General features: G+C 43.8%; 1 protein-coding gene across 4 annotated transcripts in view; it reads right to left on the bottom strand.

The window, feature by feature from the left end:
• Positions 1–21,646, bottom strand: part of DAAM1 (dishevelled associated activator of morphogenesis 1) — a 176,849-nt gene that overhangs the window by 68,943 nt on the left and 86,260 nt on the right. For all 4 annotated transcript variants that reach the window (XM_023255733.2, XM_023255734.2, XM_045059982.1 and 1 more), the window contains one exon: positions 17,437–17,526. In XM_023255733.2, the coding sequence (XP_023111501.1) occupies positions 17,437–17,526 (90 nt within the window). The remainder of the gene's footprint in view (positions 1–17,436; positions 17,527–21,646) is intronic.

Raw genomic sequence — 21,646 nt, 5'->3', positions numbered from 1 at the left:
ACAACACACATTTTCCCAGAGAGCTTCCTGCTATCATATCCTGTACTCCAGTGTAAAATATTATTAAAGATCTCAGCTCGTTTAGAATAAGCTACCCCTTCTCAAACAATTCTTGGTGATGGACATTAAAAAGAAACTTATTGCGATAAGCACTGGGTGTCACATGTAAGTGATGAATCACTAAATTCTATTCTTGAAATCATTATTACACTATATGTCAACTAACTGGGAGTTAAATAAAAAATAAGAGAAAATTTTATATTGATAGAGGATAATTTTAAAATCATGGCATGAACTCATGTCAAAGATTTTGCTGAACTCATTAATAAATGCAGGAACTAATAGGATGTGACAACAGGTTCAAAAGAGAATCCAAAGAGCAAAGGCGTATATGATTATATATGTGTAAATAGATACAAAAATGACCAACAGGACATAATCGATTGCATTGCTACTAGTTTTTAACAAAAACAATTTTCGGATTTCTTAAACAGCTCAAAGGTAGTAAAAAGTGAAGATCACTCTGAAGAGTGCTATGGACAGAACAGTCGGTACATTCCCCCCACCCCCCACCTTAATATAATAACTACAATTTACCAGAATAACAGATACATGACTAGCACTTCCTGGTTGAAGAGGACACAACTACAGAGGTGTAATGTAGAAGGCAAGCTGTATGACTAACACCGCTCTAGGCTCCTCACACCTAAATTACCCAGATGCTTGGGCTTGCCCAAAGCTCTTGCTCAAGGACACCTAACCTATCCTGACCACTCGCCTCATCTCAATTCTGCCAGTTTCCCTTGCCTTGGCTGTGTGGCATGGATTCTATTTGTGTGTCGCTGAGTTTCTGACTTGAAACCACTGAGACCACTCTACCCTGTCCCCCTTAGACCCAGAGTTACGCCTAGTCTTCTATCCTCCCCAGAAATCTGTTGGATGAAAGAAAGCCTTACTCAACCGCTGGATGCCAATGCCATTTCAGAGTAACACATAACCTAACTTGAGAGCAGTGCTGACACTATACTGTAGAACACAGGACTTCCCAAGGGCAGGACAGGAGCAGAATCCCTCTGCTCATCATGCCCCAAAATTCACAGTGCTGAACTCCATCACTGGCTTCTCTTCTCATTCATTTACTCACCCAGTAAATATCTGTTGAGTTTTATGATGGCCGAGGCACTATTCTAGGTGTTAGAACACATGAATAAAAGAGCAAAGCTACTGCTTTCCTTTTAGGGATCCATAAATACAGGATATAGGAGACTGGTGACAATATGCTTTCAAACCTTGGCACTGAGAGTTTCTTACAGCATCACAAATTTCTGACTACGGGTTCTCAGTTATGACAAGGATAGCTACAAAGAACTGTACCCATTTGTATACTTCACTCCCTTTTCTCATCATGACAGAAACAGTCCAGTACTATTAACTCTCTTGTATTTTCACTAATCTCCAGTCTTCATCAATGTGTCTTCTAACTTCAAAATATAAATCAAATGTAAGCATTCCTAAGCTCAACCGGGAAAAATGCTTTGAAACTTTTCTTCATTGCACAAAATGTTGCATTAATATTTTTTAAATGTTTTGTAAATTTGTTTTTGAGAGAGCGAGCACACGAGCACGAGCGGGGGAGGGGCAGAGAGAGAGAGGAAGACACAGAATATGAAACAGGCTCCAGGCTCTGAGCTGTCAGCATAGATCCCTACGCAGGGCTCAAACTCACGATCTGTGTGTGAGATCATGACCTAAGCCAAAGTCGGGCGCTAAACTGACTGAGCCACCCAGGTGCCCCACATTAATATTTTTATGTCACAAACTTTACTTATACTGGTAAAAATGATCAAATATTTCTGAATGAGCTAAAATGAAACACTGCCCATTAAAAATTGGGCTTGTGCTACTTCTCAGCCATCTACCATTTTGTTCTCCCCCAAATCACAAACCCCAGAAGAGCAAGAGCAGCATGCCACTTTAAAGAGATCTAGTCCCTGTCCAAGGACGGCAGCAATAGGACAGAAGACTAACAACATGACTCCAAGAATAAAGAGACCAACGGCATTTCTGAAAGAGCTAAGGGGCTCAGTCTGTTCTAACACCCTGTTCTTTCCTGAAAAAGCCTTGGCTGACTTTACAGAACCCAGATCTTAAAAGTTATATATATGCTACAGGATCCTGGGGGGGGAAACACATTCAATGTGCTGATATATCTAAGAAAATAGCCACAATCCTTACCTAGAACTAAAAGCAGAGACTTTACAGTCCACTTCCTATCCTACAAGACATTTATTTTATTTATTTTAACAAGTCATTGCTCTGGCAAAGCACTTCACAGCATGGAACATGACTGGAGCCTAAAAATCTCAATCAGTGTAACTTCAACATCTGAAGCCAATTTTAGATGACAATTCCCCCTCATTTTCATGGCAAAGAGAAAGAAACATTCTCCAATTGTGATTTTCAGAAGTGATACAAGCCCACATTCCCCTGTTGCTTAGGACACAAAGGTATACAATGACATAAAACAAATTACTTCTATGTAGTGTGTTAAGAGTCAAGTCTTTGACCCACATGCCACCATGGAGTGCTACAGATCCAGGTACAATTCAGTCCAGCTGGTTGGTAAATTAACATGTTCAGACACACATCACTAAACCCGTATGCAGTGTGGAAATCCAATCAGTGGTGTCAATGGCCTTTGTTGCCTCACATCTTGCTACCAGATTTGCTGCTACCAGACCAGCCTTTCAGAATGTCGTAAAGCAGGTTTTGATGTTCTGTAACCTGCTCTTGGGAAAACAATCAAAGTGTGTTTATGATTTGCAATATAATGCTTAACACGAGGCTATAAAGCGAGGGCTTTGGAAAACAGTAATTAAACTAAGAAGAGAATCAGGGGAAACAGTAAGCCCATAAAGGCATATTCCATTCAGAGAAGCATTCTCAGGACGACTATGAAAAATGTTAGGACAGGATTAATTGTCCCCTAGAAGGGGAGTCATAACCGTATTTCTCATTTTAAGTGATCATTTACTTTAAGGCATACTATTGAATTAACGACAGAATTGTTGGCAGAAGAAATAAAAAAAGAAAAGCATCAGTTGGAAGATGTCACCATCGAAGAAATGCCCAAATGTGAGGACATGGGGAAGTACATCTTAGAAACTGAGGAAGCATCACGTTTTTCCTTACATAGGAAGACAGATAAAAGGATACTATCTGGAGAATGCTTAAGGCAAGTGTTGGTCCCATACCGCGTTGGAGAACAAGAGGATTTAAGACACTGTAATTTAAAGTTGGTATTCTTTAGTACACTTTCTACTGTAACCCATTTCTAGTTCCACAAATTACTAGGTTCCTGGAGTATAAGGAATTTGGAGAACCCCAAATTAGAAGTATTAGCAGTATGTTCTAAGTTACACTGGAAGCTCAGTTTCTTCCTACTTCACGAGGGGATGAAGCTCTGAGATGCACCAAGCATAATATGGATTCAAGGCATTAGATGCACCAGCGCTATTAGTGAGGTGAAAAAAATAAATACACATACAGGAGAATCTCAGGAAAAGTGGTTCTTGTTCTTCGCTCCCTCTTCTAAAGTGGATACTTCCTTCTACTGATGTCTTTCATAGACCTATCTCCAGGAGATGGTGAAATCAGGCAGGCTTGGGGTATTCGTTCTATGAAAGCAGGTGCCACGGCACTTAGAGAGTCTGCAGAAGACCAGGGAGAGACCCGGGGAGAAAAAAGCATGGAATATGATACTTAACGTCCAACTCCAATTTAGGAGCAAGAGAAGCCCTCAAGGGCAAGGATGGGAAAATTTGCTACATATGCCACCTTTTCCCATCATGTCTCATGGCAGACATTGCTAATTAATTACCACACTATTCTTACTGAATCCATTCATAACCTCTGAATGGTTAAGTGCTCCAGGCTTCAACCCCCAACTGTTCCGAGTTGGTAATCAAGATACACCTTTTTGCCATCTCTGCTTGAGGTTACTCACAGTGCACACTCTGTCAACCAGGGAAGGGGGCCACAGTCCTAAGGAATCCTGAATCAAAGGATGTGCATCAGTCTGGAGTGTCTCTTGTGCCGTTTGTTCCTAAGGGACCCAATGAGCTGGCAATAATCAGAAAGGGCAGCTAGCTCTGGACTCTCAGATCTGAAATATAGTGATGTCCTTTCCATCAGAGCTATCACTGAGACACTCAATGTGTAATTCTACACCTGCAGATTGCAGAATTTTGGAAGTGAAATGGGCCTGTGCTCGTGTGCTTCAACACACACAGGCACGGGGGTCAAAGGGCCGCACACAGACACATTTGGCACCTTGGTTCTACAACAGCACTGTTGACAAGTACCCTATGGCAAAGACTGAGAGCTCCAAGAGAGTCATGTATTCCTAACTCTGCAATCAACACATGATGGAATCTGTTATGTACGAGAGCTGTCAAAGGGAGCTGTCAAAAGGAATCTGCTTAACAATTAAGATTTGGAGGCCAAAGATAGCTGCTGTATGGCAGTTGAGAACCACTGCCCTCCCAGAGATTCCATGCAAACCCAAAGCTACACATCTTTTCCAGTGACCAGAGATGAAGTTGGAGTGTTCTCTCCATAGTGCAGCACCGACACAGGCATGAGTGACAAGCACAGAATGAAAGAGGGGAGAGTTGCCTCTCTAGCCCCCATTCCAGAGGGAAAGATAGAGCTCCACAGGACAAGCGACACCCACTCTCTCCCTGACTCCACATTCATTGATCTGTCCAACCAAGATGGCCTACTTTTCCCCAGCTCTATATGGCTTATTTTTATTGTTTGAATGACTGTAAGTGAACGCAAATGCACGGTCATTCTCTCCCCCCTCTTCCAACTTGGTATTTCTTATTTACAGTGAAAGCAAGGCCTTGGATAACAGAGTTACTCACTGGAGCAATGCAAGTATGAGGAAGCACAAAGGGAAGATGGTATCCACAAAGTAGATACACAAGCACTTTTTTTTTACAAGGCTGTCAAGAAGAACCAAGCAGAGTAAAGTATTTACAGACTTAAGAATCAACAATCCCCTGGCACCTGGGGGGCTCAGCTGATTAAGCACACGACTTCAGCTCAGGTAACGACCTCACAGCTCATGGGTTCAAGCCCTGCATTGGGCTCTGTGCTGACAGCTCAGAGCCTGGAGCCTGCTTCAGAGTCTATGTCTCCCTCTTTCTCTGCACCTCCCCCGCTCACATTCTGTCTCTAAGATAAATAAACATTAAAAAAAAAAAAAAAATCAACAATCCCCAAATCCAGGAATTGACTTGTACCCAGAAACTGGTTCAGAATTCAGGCATGGGGGGTAGACACACAGCAAGTACACGTCTCAATTTCTTAACATTCAAAGGAATCAAAGAGTCTAAGAAAGGAAAGGAGAGAGGCTTTCACAATTTTTACCGATGCCCGAGATAAAGGTACTTTGGTGAGAGGAAGAAAGAAACCAACTATGGCATTTCCAGCCACATCCTGCCTGCCTGCTTGTGCAGATGTGCTGGTCCTGCACCTGTACCCGGGCTGTCGTCCATCAGGGAAGTGGCCGATGCCTCAGAGGGACTTCCTGTGTTGGGTGATTGCATACATATATCAGTCAAGAGCCTGCTAAAGATGGAAACACAATTTGCCTGTGTCTGGGACTAAGGGGGTAAAGAGGTCTGGAGGAGAGTAAGGGTGAACCACACACAGAGCAGTTTCCTTTGTAGTCAAATCAAATAAACATAATGCTGAGTGAACTGTCCATTTTTATATACTTCTAACACTTTGTACTTTTCTGTGGCTTTATGGGTATTTGAATGGAAAGCTTTTCATTTTCCAAACCTTGGATTCTTCTTCTTTAAATGAGCACTTTCTACTTCAGTAATTTTTCCTTCAGTTTGATTTGCTACTTAAGTTTGATTCGATTTGAAAACGGAATGACAGCTTCTTGTATCTGAAACATTCGAACTTAAGTAAGGCGATTCATCAGGGCAACAAAGTATCAGTTCTCTCCCCTCGGAGGGTACCGATCCCTCAGATGGCTGGCAATTAATATGCTGCAGGTCTAAATTATTACGACAACTTCAGAGAGCAATTAAAGGTGGAAATGTTCACAGCCAACAACCCAGGAATTACATGTTTTGGTGTTTATCCCAGAAAAATTCTTGAACACATGCACAAGGCTGTTCATTGCCATACTTTTTAAAAAATAATGAACAACTGCAAGTAAGCATTATCCAAAGGGGTGTGAAAGAATTAAACTGTGGTGTGTTCATGTAATGGAACATCATATTGCAGTTAAAATGAACTACCATATATTGTCTATGAATATATACATGCAGAATAAAGTCATAAATACATGGGCAAGGAAAAGAAAACATGTACCACCTCCAGAATAGGTCACCTTTGGGCTTCAGCTATATTTATGTTTCCTTTCTTTTTAAAAAATCCATGGTGGGCACTGAGGAGGGCACTTGTTGGGATGAGCACTGGGTGTTGTATGTAAGCGATGAATCACAGGAATCTACCCCCAAAACCAAGAGCGCACTGTATCCACTGTACGTTAGCCAACTTGACAATAAATTATATTAAAAATAAATAAATAAAATAAAAAATCCATGGTGAGGGGCACCTGGGTGGCTCAGTCGGTTAAGCGGCCAACTTCAGCTCAGGTCATGATCTCGCGGTCTGTGAGTTCGAGCCCCGCGTCGGGCTCTGTGCTGACAGCTCGGAGCCTGGAGCCTGTTTCAGATTCTGTGTCTCCCTCTCTCTCTGACCCTCCCCCGTTCATGCTCTGTCTCACTCTGTCTCAAAAACAAATAAATGTTTAAAAAAAAAAATCCATGGTGATTATAAAATGTCAGCAGTTGTTAAACACGGGTGTTCATTATATTCTGTACTTTTTTGTATATTTAAAATTTCACAAGAAAAATCATATCACCAACCGGGATACAGTAGTTTATCCCACGAGTGGAGGGGAAAGTTATCAGAAATTTGTTTTCTTTTCAGAAATTTTAGAGAATGCCAATTTATCGGTACCCAGAATGTCTGCTCTGGTAATTAGGTTTAAGATTTCTACCAATAATGGTATCTGTGCTAAAACATTCTTTTTTATTTTTAGCATTTTTAATTTTTTTTTTTTAATGTTTGTTCATTTTTGAGAAAGAGAGAGAGAGAGACAGAGCACAAGGTGGGGGGTGGGCAGAGAGAGAGGGAGACACAGAATCCGAAGCAGGCTCTAGGCTCTGAGCTGTCAGCACACAGACTGATGAGGGGCTCGAAGTCAAGAACCATAAGATTGTGACCTGAGCCAAAGTCGATGCTTAACAAACTGAGCCACCCAAGTGTCCCTAAAACATTCTTTTATGATCTCCTCAACGCCGAAGTTTTGTTTTGTTAGATGGATTTTGGAAATCACACAGCTAGAATGCACTATTGAATTATAATGCTGCAACTCTGAACAAATTTTATTGTTGAACAGGGGGTAATTCCAGCTCACTTCAACCCAATAAATCACTTATTTGTAAAGCTGACTTGTTTCGTGGAACCTCTTGGTGTTGTGTCCTATCACGGGATTTTTCCCCACTGCAAAAAAAATAGCAGTAGTAATGTTTTTGTCTCAAGCTATTTTTAGTGCTCTTATTGCAAAAACCGAAGATCTTTCAACCACTTGCCTTTCCTAGGCAGCGAAAGAGGAATTTTAGTTAAAAACTGGCTTGATCCACACACACACCCATTTCCCAGAGATCAGCTGGTGTTCACAACTGCTTGCCAAGCAAGCCCAATGATGGGAGCATCTCCAAGGGCTGCAGCTGGTCAGCAGGGACTGAAGCACTGCAGTGGGCAGGTGGATGAGAAGAAGTGGGATAGATTCTGACCTTCTCAGGGTCCCAACCTTCCCAAGTACCAATTAAGGGCGCTCCTGATACCAGATTCAGAGCTCCGCCCAGGAGCTTAGGAACTACACATTGATCGCCACTGCCCTAGAACTTCTGACACAAAAGGGGCCTCCTGCCCATTTCTGGTGCTAACAGTGAAGACCGTCTTGGTTTCTTCCCTGATCTATAATTTATCCTTCTAACTCACTATTTCTGCCTCCAAAAGTTTCTGTGGTCCAACTGAGAGAGAGGGCTTTTAAAATCTTCACTACTGTTCTGTGAAAACCAGGTATCATTGTTTAAGAATATGCACGTGAATCCCAGACTAGCATGAGTCTGGACAAACAGAAAGTGAGTCCATACTACTATTTTGATCATAGTCACCATCACTGACATTGACAGTGTCAACAGCTGTCATCACCATGCCCCAAGCTCTCCGTTAACTCTGACATCATATTATCTTAATATCCACAACCACCCTATGAAGTTGATCTCATTATACAGAGGAGAGAGAAATCAGAAGGGTTCAGAAATATCTCCTAGTGAATGGTATCCTCCCTTCTCTGGTCACCCTTCAGATGGCCTGTAACTATGCAAAATATTTTCTCATAGCTGTTACTTGCCTTCTGCTTATCTTAGAAAAAATAGTGGCAATCACATTACAATACAGTTTAGAACAATTATGAGGGGCAAACATAATGTAGGGAGCTTGTAGACAGATCTCTTGACTGAAAGGCTCTTGGAGATAATCTACCCCAAGGGAAGTCCTTTTACTGGTGAAGCCTGAAAAACAGAGGCCTGTACCTGACCCAGAATATAGAACGCCATTGAAAGACTACAGAACTTGCCCACCATATTTTAGATTTGTTCACTTCTCCAAGCACCGGGGAAGATAGATATGTTCTGGTTCACCCTGTGGGCAAGTTTGCTTACTGCTTTCTTCATTCATGAAGCTGGCCACCTACCAGGTGGCAATACAGAACTATGAGCTCAGGACCATTCTGCAGACTTCAAGACAAGGGTGGTAGTAGGCACAGCTAGAATGGCAGAATTGGTTAATACCAGGAGGAAAAAAAAAAGCCCCAAACTGACATTATTGAACCGAGGGATTACGGGAATAGGAGTCACATAAATACTCATGAACCAACCACCCTTTATTTCAACACTGGTTCAAGGGCTGCCAGAGGCAGAGAGTCCTTGAATTTTCTACTCCAAATCTACAATTTGGTATTCCTTTTGACGGCACTGGCTTTTGCAATTAAAAGAAAATAAAGAAAGGGGCGCCTGGGTGGCTCAGTCTGAGTCAGTCGAGAGCGTCTGACTCTTGATTTTGGCTCAAGTCATGATCTCACAGTTCGTGAGTTTGAGCCCTGCGTGGGGCTCTGCCCTGCCGGTGCAGAGCCTACTTGAGATTCTTTCTCTCTCTGTCCCTCCTCTGCTCTCTCTCTCTCTCAAAAATAAACAAACATTTAAAAAAAATAAATGAAACTAGAGAAAGGAAATGGGTCGTTAGCTTTGAGATTACACTCCTTAGGGGAGAAAGGGCAATGAGAAACATGGCTTCAGTGCGTTTCTGGGCAGAAAACTCAGGAAATCTCACTAGGGCCAAGATCACCATGTTTTCACAGTCACTGCCTAAATAGATAAATGGTACTGAAAACCTTTGGGTGGCTTATAGATTCACCTTTGTTTTAATGTCACAAAGGAAGAGTTCAAAAAAACAAAAAATAAAAAGAGGAGATGGAGGGGAGAAAAACAAAACAAAACAAAAAACAAAACAGGGCCCTGAGCTAGACAAAGGAAGGAAGGAAAAAAAAAAAAAAGCCAGGGTTGCCTTGACAACACAAGCACTGGCTGCATTTTAAATAATATTTATTTTTCCTCCTCATTTCAATACAAGTATGTGGTGGCTTTATAATGCTCGACTTGGCTAGGCTGAACGATATCCTTTCTTGGAGGCTTCTGGGTACGGGGAGCCACAAAGAGAGGCTCTCACAGGAGGTATAGAGGCCAGAGGCAAAGCAGCAGCCATTTTGTTCTTCCTACTTGTCTTTTATCGGCTGGCTCACCTCGTTGGTGTGGAACAGCAGGCGGGTCTGCAACTGCCCCACCTTCCCCTGGATCCTCCCTCAGCTTCTCCTGGCCCAGGTGTGTGTGTGCTGAGGTCCATGACTAATGGTTCAGGCTTCTGCATGACACCCACACAAGAGCCAGAGGTCGAGAGAATGGACACTGGCTTGTGTGTCCTTGTGGGCTCCAGCCTATCCTTGCTCCCTCCCAGTTACACCCACCTTTCTTCCGAACTGCCTGCTCCAGAATGTGAAGCTTCCGCAACAGAAATAAAGACAGCAGCCTGACAAAGAGTGCTTAGCCGGCCTCAGGGTGAATCTCTTAGCTCTGTGTCTCCCCCAGTAGTCCTGCTTCTCTGACTGAAACCCGACTGATACAAAATATATTGAACGCACATTTGAAAAAGAGCAATTTTATTTTTATCATCAGGGGAAAAAAAATACTCCCAGGTAAGAGGGAGAATAACGCACTGTGGAAAATCTGGGAAATATCTTTAGAAACAAAAAAGCGGGGCGCCTGGGTGGCTCAGTCAGTTAAGCATCCGACTTTGGCTCAGGTCATGATCTCACAGTTTGTGGGTTCGAGCCCCGTGTCGGGCTCTGTGCTGACAGCTCAGAGCCTGGAGCCTGTGTCTCCCTCTCTCTCTGCTCCTCCCCTACTCTCACTCTGTCAAAAATCAACATTAAAAAAAAAAAAAAAAAAGTAAATCACCCACAGTCCCAACAAACAACTGTTTCTGTCTGCTTACCTCTATCTATATACTTTTTTGCAAACTTTTGATCGTACCAATTATAGCTTTACACCTTTTTTTTAACACTGTATCATTAGTTTCCCAGGTCATTAAAATTTCTTTGATAACATGACATTTTTTTTTTCTTTTGATAACATGACTTTTCAATGGCTACAAGATACTGTCAGGATTGTGTGCTATAATATAACCATCCTCTTTAAGTTGGTTACAATCCTGGGCTTTCAAGAACACTGCAAAGAACTGCCTCATGTATAGGTCTTCGCTTTCATTTCTCATCACTTTTGTGGAGTCGATTCCTAGAAGAGGAACGTTTCAGGCTCCAAATACATATTATCAAAAGGTTTTGGTCACCATCTTCAGGTCAATCAGCATCTCATACTCAGGCCAATGGGCAAAATATTTATCAACCCGTATAGCACGGGAGTCAGTGAAGGGTGTCAGTGAATCAGAACCAATGATGCAATGTGGGAACAGGGTCCTGGAGTCCCCTCTTTTGCCATGCCAGGACTTAACCCTTCAGTCCTTGAATCATGGGAGAAAACTGTTGGACCCTTGGGAGAAGAGTCAGACTGTCCAGGGGCGCCTGGGTGGCTCAGTTGGCTAAGCGTCTGACTTCGGCTCACATCATGATCTCGCAGCTCGTGAGTTTGAGCCCCGCATCAGGCTCTGTGCTGACAGCTCAGAGCCTGGAGCCTGCTTTGGATTCTGTGTCTCCCTCTTTCTCTGTCCCTCCCCTGCTCGCGCGCACGCTCTCTCTCTCGAAAATAAACATTAAAAAAAATTAAAAAAAAAGAAATCAGCTTGGCATGGAGATTTTTACTGGGAGGGCGTGAGGCAGCCGCTCTTTACCAACTCTAAGTTGGCAATATTTTGACAAGATACCATAGTTTCGCTGGGGTATACCCAGTGGACATCAGCTCATGTTAGAATTTCTACCTGACTTTCTCTTCTCCACGCTGAACAAACCTCAGTTATTTCAGTCTCCCCCCAGTGTCTTTTTTTCAAAAGTTTAAGCCTCTTTACAGATTTCCCAACAAGCCCTACAAACTGTGTTTAGCGAAGATCAATCGGATTAGGCCAACGGTCTAAAGCTGACCTTTTCAGTGTTGGAAAAGGGACAGAGAACAAAGTACTAATCAAGAGAGAAAATAGACAGTGGATGTGAACATCGCTCAACTACTGAAAAAGGGGCCAGTTTCTAGAAGACGGGACAAAAGCATGACAGTGTCAGGTCTCTCACCGGTGCAAGTGCTAGAGGGATCAGAGTGGTAAAGGAGCTGTTGTCTGAGTCACACACATCCACCCCCAAAGCCTGGTGGCTCCTTCCCCTGTGCCCCAGAGCCTGTTTGCTTACCCCGTTACGGAGCTTATGACAAGACTTGGTAACTATTTGATTTTATCTACTTCTCCTACCAGGATCACCCACTGCAGGAAATTTGACTTATTTGTTTAATCATCCTCAGAGTTTAGCCAAGAGTTTAGTCGGTACTTTCTGACCTACAGAAAGTACTCCATACACATCAGGTGAGTCACAAACCAGCTTGCCCTCCGCCAATTGTATCGCTGCATGGAGTGAAGAAACTCAAAGCTCGTTGTTCCTTAGTGGTTCAGTCTGGCATTATATGCAATTATGTTCCCTTTCAGAGCCATGGACTATGTAGACAAGGCGGAGCGTTTCAGAGCCTACAGAGCCTGAAGATGCCCACTGTCCTCCAGCTAATGTGCTTCCCTCATTTTCTTTAGAGAAGCAGAGGGGGAAAGACAGCCCGATCTTATTTCTGTTCACTTCTACTTCTGCTACTTTCCTCAACCCCTGAGCCCCTAGGAGGACAAATCCCAACTGGAATCCATTATCAGGTGAAAACTCAATGGCAGGAAACCAACGCAAGTACTTCTTTAAAAGTCTAGAAACATACTTACTGGAATCTGGTTTTCTCCCTTTTCCGGACTCCCTCTCCCCAATCTTGACAGCTAACACAGTGAGTGCCTGAAAACCCAAAGCTTAATCTACTGTACATTTAAACTACCATCCAGGAGGGATATCTAGCTTCTCTTCCTTCTCACGTCTTCCAGGTCCAGTGCCCGACCACTGCTTCTCGTCCCAGCCTCCCCACAGGAGCCTCTCAGTAGGATACTGGAAACGACTACAGGGCGAACTATCATCTCGCCCCCTCGTTTTATACCTGGCTTGTTTGACAGCTGTGCGGAAAACTGGTGGTTCCTTTGGTCTTAATTCCAGCGCTTCAGCCTACGTTCCTTTGAACGCAAGAGGGCCTCCGCTCTCAAGGAACTGAAAGTGCACCCTGGCGACTGTACACAACACAACTTCGATCTTTTTTTGGTGTGTGGCAAAAGGAGAATTGCTTTTTGTGGGGAGGAGTGGGGAAGCGATCCAATTAGGATATGCGAACCAAAAGGCGGGAGTGAATGAAAAGTACCAGCTGAATTTTCTGCCACTTTTCCTAGAGGCCTCCAAAACGTACCTGGCACCAGATCAGCACTTTGCACAAATCACAACAACTCCGCTGCAGCCGGGTCGGGCACGATTCTTAAAGGATTTAATTGAACTACAGTCAAACACACACTCAGCGGCGCAGTAAAAATCCACCTCCTCCACAGAAGACCCGAAAAGATGCAGAAGCGCAATATGGAGAATCCAAAGCCATTTACTTAAGCCGTGGCTTTAGAGATTGGAGACGGAAGGAGGGAAATTCGTACACTCCTCAAATCTTGATCTTCGCCTCAAATACCTGATGACACTACCGCTAACAGTGTCCAGCGCCACTCGTCTACTTGGCAAACTCTGAGGCTCCAGGAGGGGAAGCAGGTAGTTTTTGGAGACTTACAAGGACTGGCTAAGTGGGGCAACTGGCGCAGTCGCTCCCGTGGAAAACTGCAATTAAAGGTTCCTGCCGGTGCCGATAAGATCGCTGCCACCGTGACACGGGGCACACGCCCTTTTACTCTCTCCTCTCCGCAGCCCTCTCCTTGCTTTTCCCAGGGTTTAAAAATCATGTTAACAATAAGCAAATACAGCATGGCCAGATGCCTTTCGTGGTCAGATGGTTCATTGTTTAAAAAGTTTCAGTTTAAAATCCAAAAGATTGTTAACAGATGCAGTTTCTGGCTAGAGACTGGGAAAAACCTCACTTAAACAAAAGAGTATGTTGTGATTGGAACTAAAAAGGGAATTACCTTTAAAGATAAGAACCACAAACATTTCCTATTCGAAAATACCTCCAGCCCCACCAACGGGACCTTTTTTTGGCCCTTTCACAGAAGCGAAAATAATTTGACAGTGGACTGCTGCATATGACAAACCACGGCTGCCCAACCAGCCCCGTCATTTTTACAGATTTGTTTGGACTTTCAACAAGGCCACAACATCCATCTCTTACTCTCCCCCGGATTACTCAATTAGGCAAGCCTCCAATTAATTTCTCTCCAATTCTTTCAGCCCCAGAAATACTTTTGCTGCTTTCATTTTGGCTCTGGAAATGGGTTTTCAACCGGAGACTTAGATAGAGACGAGTGTGAGAAATGAACATGGGGCCTGATAAGCAGACAGCCGCTGTTGGGACGCAAGTCACTATTGGGTGGAAAAGAGCCACTTGGCTGAGTGAGGCCTGGCCCCGTCCTCGGTTCCCAGTCTCGTTTGCCTCCACAACTGCTGTGCACTTTTACACAGAAAGCCCGCTTTTCACCAACTCATGTGTCTGTTTCTGTTGGCTTTCGTGGGCCCTTACTCTATGGTTTCACTGTGTGTGAGAATGTCTGTAATGCGCTGGGTTCTAATCTTGAGAGATGGAAAATCTAAAAAGCCGTGAGCATGTAGCTTTCCCTTGGCCCGAGAAATAGATGTGGTTTGACTTGCTGGTGACAAGCCTGATTTGAAAAGGCGACCAAAGATACGGTCCAAGGAAAACAATCTGTTCGTAGTAATACGGACGGCCACCATGGGCTCCACTTTGAGAATGAGCAAACTGTCCGTTAGGGGATCGCATTATATGAAGAGAGGTAAACGTTATGCCCTTTTCACACTTAAATTTTTGTGTTCTCTTACTCATTGTATTATTTCCCTATTTATTACAGTGCCCCAGAAAGGTCAATTTCAGATCCATCACATAGCACGCTTAACAGTTTGAGAAGCTCTAATCAAGAAAAACCTACATTTAGCAACACTCCCATCCATTTTCTTAAAACCATTTTTAAAAGTTTATTTATTTATTTTGAGAGAGAGAAAGACAGAGACAGAGAGAGAGCACCTGTGAATGCACGAGTTGGGGAGGGGCGGGGTGGGGGGGGAGGGAGGGAGGGAGAGAATCCCAAGCAGGCTCCTCACTGTCAGCGTGGAGCCTGATGTGGGGCTCGAACTTACAAACCAGGAGATCACGACCTGACGTCAAGTCAGACGCTTAACCCATTGAGCCACCCAGGCTCCTATCATACATTTTAAAGTGAGGCAGATCTATAACCCCACGGGAATCCCCAAAGACTTCAAATGGCTTTCCCACTCAGCCACAACTTGGCTGTCATGTAAGGAACCCAGGCTGCAGGGCTGAAGCCTGCAGGAGAACCGCATTTCCAAAGGTCTGTGCAGCCTGGCCAGGTACTAGTAGGAAGGGCCCATCCATCAAGAAATGGGACGCAGAGGCCGGGGGCCACATCCCTATCTATCCTCCTACAACAAGGCAACCTCACCATGTGCACATGAGGCAGGGTTTGCAAAGGGATTTGATAGGCCTGGAAATTGAAAAATGAGCAACAGCTGCCAAGTCCAAGGTCATTACTATCCTCCAGGACTTGCCTTTTCTAGTCTAAGGGGCAGCAGTTTCCATGATTAACTTACAATTGCTGTCAAGGGTGTAATAAAATCTGGGAAAGAAGAAAACTTTCCCCTCAGTAAGCTGCTCCCATTTTCCTGCCCTTTCCTTCCCTCCAGTGTATCTTCTCAGTCCCCACTTCATATTGTTTCCTAATTTTGAGAAAAAAAAACCTCTGCACTCGGATGAGCCAAAATAGACAGACATGTCCTCTGGGCACATAAGGAACTTGAAGATTTTTCCTTCTTGGTTCCAGGGGCCAGGTCCTGAGATGCCTGTGTGAAAGTTCCCTTGCTTTCAAAGACCATACAATACCATCACTTTCAGAACTGAACATATTTTAATTTCAAAATGCTTTCCCAGTGTATTATACCTGGTCCCTGAGCTATGACAATCAGTTCAATAAGAGAGAGACAGTACAAAGAGAAAAAAGAAGAAGACACAATCATTCACAAACACATCTTCCTGGTTACTACTAGATTCGGAATCCTTAGGTCTACAACTTGGTCTGATCTGGTAGCAGCTTAGAAAACCATACGGAGAAGTTAGAGCTGGATATGTCTCTCAGCAAAGGCCCCTGGAACCAAACCCCCACATAGTTGTAGCAATTGTAACTGCTCAGGTGGAAAACTAATTGTGCTTTAATTTTTTTTTTTTTTTTGACAGTTCAGCATAACACTCGTGACAACTTAGTGGTTCACTCATCATGCACTCATTTCAACGTGTCCGATGCTGGAGTTACAAAGATGAGCTAAGACATGGTGCCTCGCCCCCAGAGGCACAAAGTCTGGCTGGAGAGGGGCACACGCAGGCTCACTACTGCAGACATGTTTCTGGAAGGACAGCACAGCAATCAGACAAGGCAGCAAAGGGGCAGTGGTGCTCAGAGACACTCACATGGGTAAATGGAGGTCTCACAATGCACGCTAGTCACATAGGAAAAGTTTCTCGGACTGATATTGTGTCTTGAAAAGAAATTGGATTGCTATAGTTTGTTCTTATTTCCTTGTGGCAAGAGTGAGGAACTCGAGTGTCCACTGCCTGTTAGAGAGAGAGGTACCATTTCTCCTAGGTGCTAGCCTGCCCTTCCTGCTTACCCCATCGTGATTCAAGTTTCTACTGAACACAAGAAAAAAGTGGTAAAAGACGGTCATGAACTTGATTGGTTCCAAAAATGGGGTGGACATGGTCTCAGAATTTGCCACAGGGTAAAAGATAGCAGAGTGAACTTTATTGCAGGAGATACAGTCCATGCGGTGATGCTTAGCACCACGGGACAGGATATCCATTCTCCCCTTCTCCAAAGGTAACAGAACCCAGAATAAAGATCGATTTCCTTGCAGCTGGGGCCATATTAACAGTGGGCTGTGAGGGAATTCAGGTGGATGACTCCTAGGACATGTCCCTAAGAGGGGAGGTGGGTAAGTTTGTGCCTTCTTTCCCTTTCCCACATCCTCAGTTTGGAATATGAAATGGTCAGACAGCCACTTTGGACCATGAGGATGAGGCCACACCTTAGAGATGCTGAAACGGAAAGTTGCTAGAAGGTAAGAACAGAGGAGTGAGACCCCAGAATACTAGTCCTAACCTACCGAGATACCAACTTTTATGTAAAAAACAGAGAGAACATTTGATCTTGGTGTAAGCCAATATTATTTTGGGTCTCAGTCGTAACAAGACTATGAATAGCAGGTACAGGTATAGGAGATATGGGAAGGTGTCCAATGAAGTGCTGATAAAAACAACATCTGAGGCATCACCACATTGCCCCAAGTAGCAACAAGGCCACGATCTGGTCTGTACATTATAAAGAACTGTCTGAATTCTGGTGGCGAAACGAGAGAGCAAAGGGAATCAACAATGGTAATTTTCCAGTTAACCATAAACACAATGAATTTCTTACCTTTTTCTTGCTACAGTATATTTGCCATTTCTTCTCAGCTGGAAGTGCAAACATGGCTTCCCTGTGTTTGTCTGTCAGGTCAAGTTCATCCTGAGAAGAAAAATAATAATTAGTATTTCAGAGATTAAATGTTATTCCTATAGGAGAGTTTATCAAGGGTCATTACAGAGGGGAAAAAAAAAAAGAAACCAACGCAGAACTCAATGAACTTGGAAAAGACGGGAGACTGTAAGGTGTATGCTGTTACCATTAAGAAGGCACGTCCCTGGCACGGGGCTGAGTATTAAGCATGGCAAGAAGGACAAGGCTCAGCCTACACTTACTGCAGGGTGTGGGAAAGTGAGCTGAGCACACACAGAATCATCCTGAGCCAGTGTGTACAGCTGTGGGGGGTGGGGGGGGGGGGTCTGTTGAGCAGTAAAGGCCATCAAAGCTCCAGAGTTTGGAAGGATTACTCATATTGTAGATGAGGGTTTGCTGGGGGTGGCTCCACTCAACACTGAGTATCAGGCTGGACCTGAAGAACTTGCACATGACAAGGAGAGGAGAGCAACAGCACCAAAGGCAGGGTGCGAGACCAGACTAGGTGTGTTTGGGGGACAGAGATCAGCTTAGCCGAAACACCAGAATTATGCAAAGAATCATCACATAAAAGGTTTGGGAGATTGGGAGTGATCAGTTTGTGAAGAGTCTTTTTTTTTTTTTTTTTGTAATGTCTATTTATTTATTTTGAGAGAGAGAGAGACCAGAGGATGGGGAGAGACAGAGAGACAGAGACAGAGAGAGAGAGAGAATCCGAAGCAGGCTCCACACTGTCAGCACAGAGCCCGATGTGGGGTTCAAACTCATGGAACGTGAGATCATGACCTGAGCAGAAACCAAGAGTCAGATGCTTAACCAACTGAGCCGCTGAGGCACCCTGTGAAAAGTCTTAGGAAAAAGAATAAGGAGTTTATTCTCTTGACCAAGGAGAGCCAATGACGGCTGTGAACAAGGGCGTGGCATCTTCACTGCCACAGGCCCCACTAATGTTTATTCAGTGCTTCTGGAGCCAAGCACCGTGCAGGCATTTTCTCAGTTCCCACAACAACTCGGAGTTCCATTCATTATTACCTCCTCGTAACAACAACGCCTGTTGTAATACAACTGGGGGAAATTCGGGTGGGAGACTGGGCAAGGAGCGTGCTCCAGACCACGCACCTGGTAAATGATGGGGCTGGTCTTCAGCCTATAGCTGTCAGACTCCAGGACCCAGACTCAGCCTCTCAGATCAGTGCCTGGAAACATGAATTTTACAGTGGAGCGAACCTTAGACTGGACACTAAGGGAGAGCAATTTACAAACATCCGTAACTACTGAATAACAACAGTAGGATAACAAATATAAAGTGCTTAGACATAAGTTCTTGGCATTTAATAACTCAATCATCCCTGGTCCTTATTACTGGCATTGAGCGTCTGGTACATTTTTATTACATAGGGAAAGTTATCTAGTTGAGAGGCTGGTGGGTGTAGGACACATAAAAAGATGCTGTAAGTTAAGGCACGATAAGGTTTAGATCCCCGAGGAGTATGAACTCATCCCCTGCCTGAATGCCTTTGGTATTTATCGGCAATTCTGCCACTTGTAGACTCTAGCTTCATATCTCATACTTGTACCTCCGTTTATCAACAAGCTCTGTTATTTCTTTCTTGAGAAGTGTCAGGATTTTTTGAAAGTTTATTATTTATTTTGAGAGAGAAACAGAGAATGCGCACGCACAAGTGGGGGAGGGGCAGAGAGAGAGAGGGAGAAGGAGAACCCAGAGAGAGAATTGACAATACGGGGCTCGATCTCACGAACTGAGAGATCACGGCCTGAGATGAAACCAAGAGTTGGATGCTTAACAGACTGAGCCCCCCAGGTGCCCTTTTTTCCTTTCTAAAGTTTCCAATGAAACCACCCAAACTTACACTCTAATAGCTGCTCCCTTGACTCCTGGCAATAGCCTGCCCACTTCTCCTTGCCTTTCCAATCCTTCCAATGGCACATCCAGAATTCATTAAAGCAGTGGTACTTAAACCTGAGAGAACATCAGAATCACCTGGAGGACTCCTGAAATCATTGATCACCCCGTGTTAAGGATTGAGTCAGTAGGAGGATGTGTGAAAATGTGACTATCTAAAAAGTTTCCAAGTGGTGCTGATGTTGCTGGTCCGGGGACCACATTTTAAAACGACTGCCTTAAAAATAGAGCTCCTGTACTGTCCTGAGCTCCCAGTTCAAACAACTTCATTAGTTCCACATGCCTACAAAAGTAATTACATATTCCTCAGCTCACCCTTGAGGTCTTCCATTTATAAGCCCCAAGTCACTTTGCCAGGCTTGCTTCTGGTTATCCCTTCTGCCCTGTTCTGTTAACCCGGCACCTCCAGGGCCTAGCCACTCTGGGCTGCATACCCAGATATGTGCTACTAGCTTCCTGGGGAAGTTCTCAATCTCGTTAAGACCTACTGCCTCGTCTCCAGGATGGGTCTATCATTTCTCTTGCAGGGCTGTTGTGAAATTAGCAACATCAGCTAGGTATGGAATAAAGCTCAGCACAGGGCGGGTAGCTGAGGAGCTGCAGTGTTGTTATCTCCTTCGTCATTTAAACATAAATCAGGTGCCATTTTCTTTTAAGAGCAAGGTAAACAGTTCAGTCACTTAAATGCACACCCACACATATTACACCCTAACCACAAGAAACTAATTACGAATTTTGGCAATGAACAACCAGAGAAGGGACAAAAGATATTTACACCAAAAATTGCATTATCAGGAAACATGCTAAAATGTTAAAATTTTGGCATGCAACTATTATATATGTGAAATGAGAATTTTTCTTACTTCCTTCCTTTTTTAATTTCCTAGAAGCCACGCCTGCTCTCACCTATTGATGAATGGGGAAAATAATGGTGACATAAATTACTTGGGGTGGGGGGGGGGGGCAGATGCAGGGGTTGGCCAGGTTGGATATCCAAACAGCTCGATAATATGGTGCCTAGTTTGGGGAGAAGGTTTGTGATTTGTAGGAGAGAACAGCACTCCTTGTGTTGCATCCTTTACTATACTACAGCACTGTTTTTGCTAACTGAGCGGAGATGTGAACAAACATGTGAGTCCTAAAACCTACAGATTCACAGCAAAGAGTATTAATATTACTATATTTTGCTGTTAGAGGTAGAAAAATGCTCCCTCAGTTTTGAGACACACAAATGACCAATTTTGAATTGAGAGAACACAGTCGAATAGGACTTAGAAGCAGATGGTTTTATGCAAGAAGACACTTTGCATAAAATAAAAAATAAACTGCTATAGGGTCTCTGGATATAACTTTGGATTACAGTAAAAAAGTGGGGAAGAAATAAATGAATACTGGTAATAGTAATAGCTAACAATTACTGAGCACGTTCTATATGCTTAGTACTGTTTTGTAGGAATTAATTTAGTTTATTTTCACAACAATGCTATAAAGTGGGCACTGTTACTGCATTTTTTTTTTAATTTTTTTTTTTTCAACGTTTATTTATTTTTGGGACAGAGAGAGACAGAGCATGAACGGGGGAGGGGCAGAGAGAGAGGGAGACACAGAATCGGAAACAGGCTCCAGGCTCTGAGCCATCAACCCAGAGCCCGACGCGGGGTTCGAACTCACGGACCGCGAGATCGTGACCTGGCTGAAGTCGGACGCTTAACCGACTGTGCCACCCAGGCGCCCCTGTTACCGCATTTTTAAGGAAACTGAATCGTAGAAAGATTAAATAGCTTGCTCAAGGTAACAAAGCTAGCGAATGGTGGAGAAGGAACTGAAGTCTAGACTGTCTGTTTACAGAGTCCACGTTCCTAACCACTAGACCGTTCATTCTGGTGATCATTCGACAAGTAGGTAAAATCATGGCACTGACGCAAATATGAAAATGTATCCATCTGCTGCACTCACGGCCTACTAAACTTCCGTTAGCAGAGAGAGGAAGATGTCGTCGTCAGACACCCCTGAGTTCCAGGCCTGGCTCTTATGGGTCATGCAAACTTGGACAAGTGACTTAACCTCCAAACTTCAGTTTCTTCACCTGGAAAATGAGAATGACAGCATCTATCTGAGAGAGTCCTCTCAAGGATTCATTCATGCAGCCAACAACTTGTTTTCAGGCTTTATTCAATGCTAGGCATTACGCTACATCCAAGAGAC

The sequence above is a fragment of the Felis catus genome, chromosome B3 (assembly GCF_018350175.1).
Source record: "Felis catus isolate Fca126 chromosome B3, F.catus_Fca126_mat1.0, whole genome shotgun sequence".
NCBI lineage: Eukaryota > Metazoa > Chordata > Mammalia > Carnivora > Felidae > Felis > Felis catus.
Note: the sequence above shows the minus strand (reverse complement) of the source record. Positions and strands in the feature narration are given on the sequence as shown.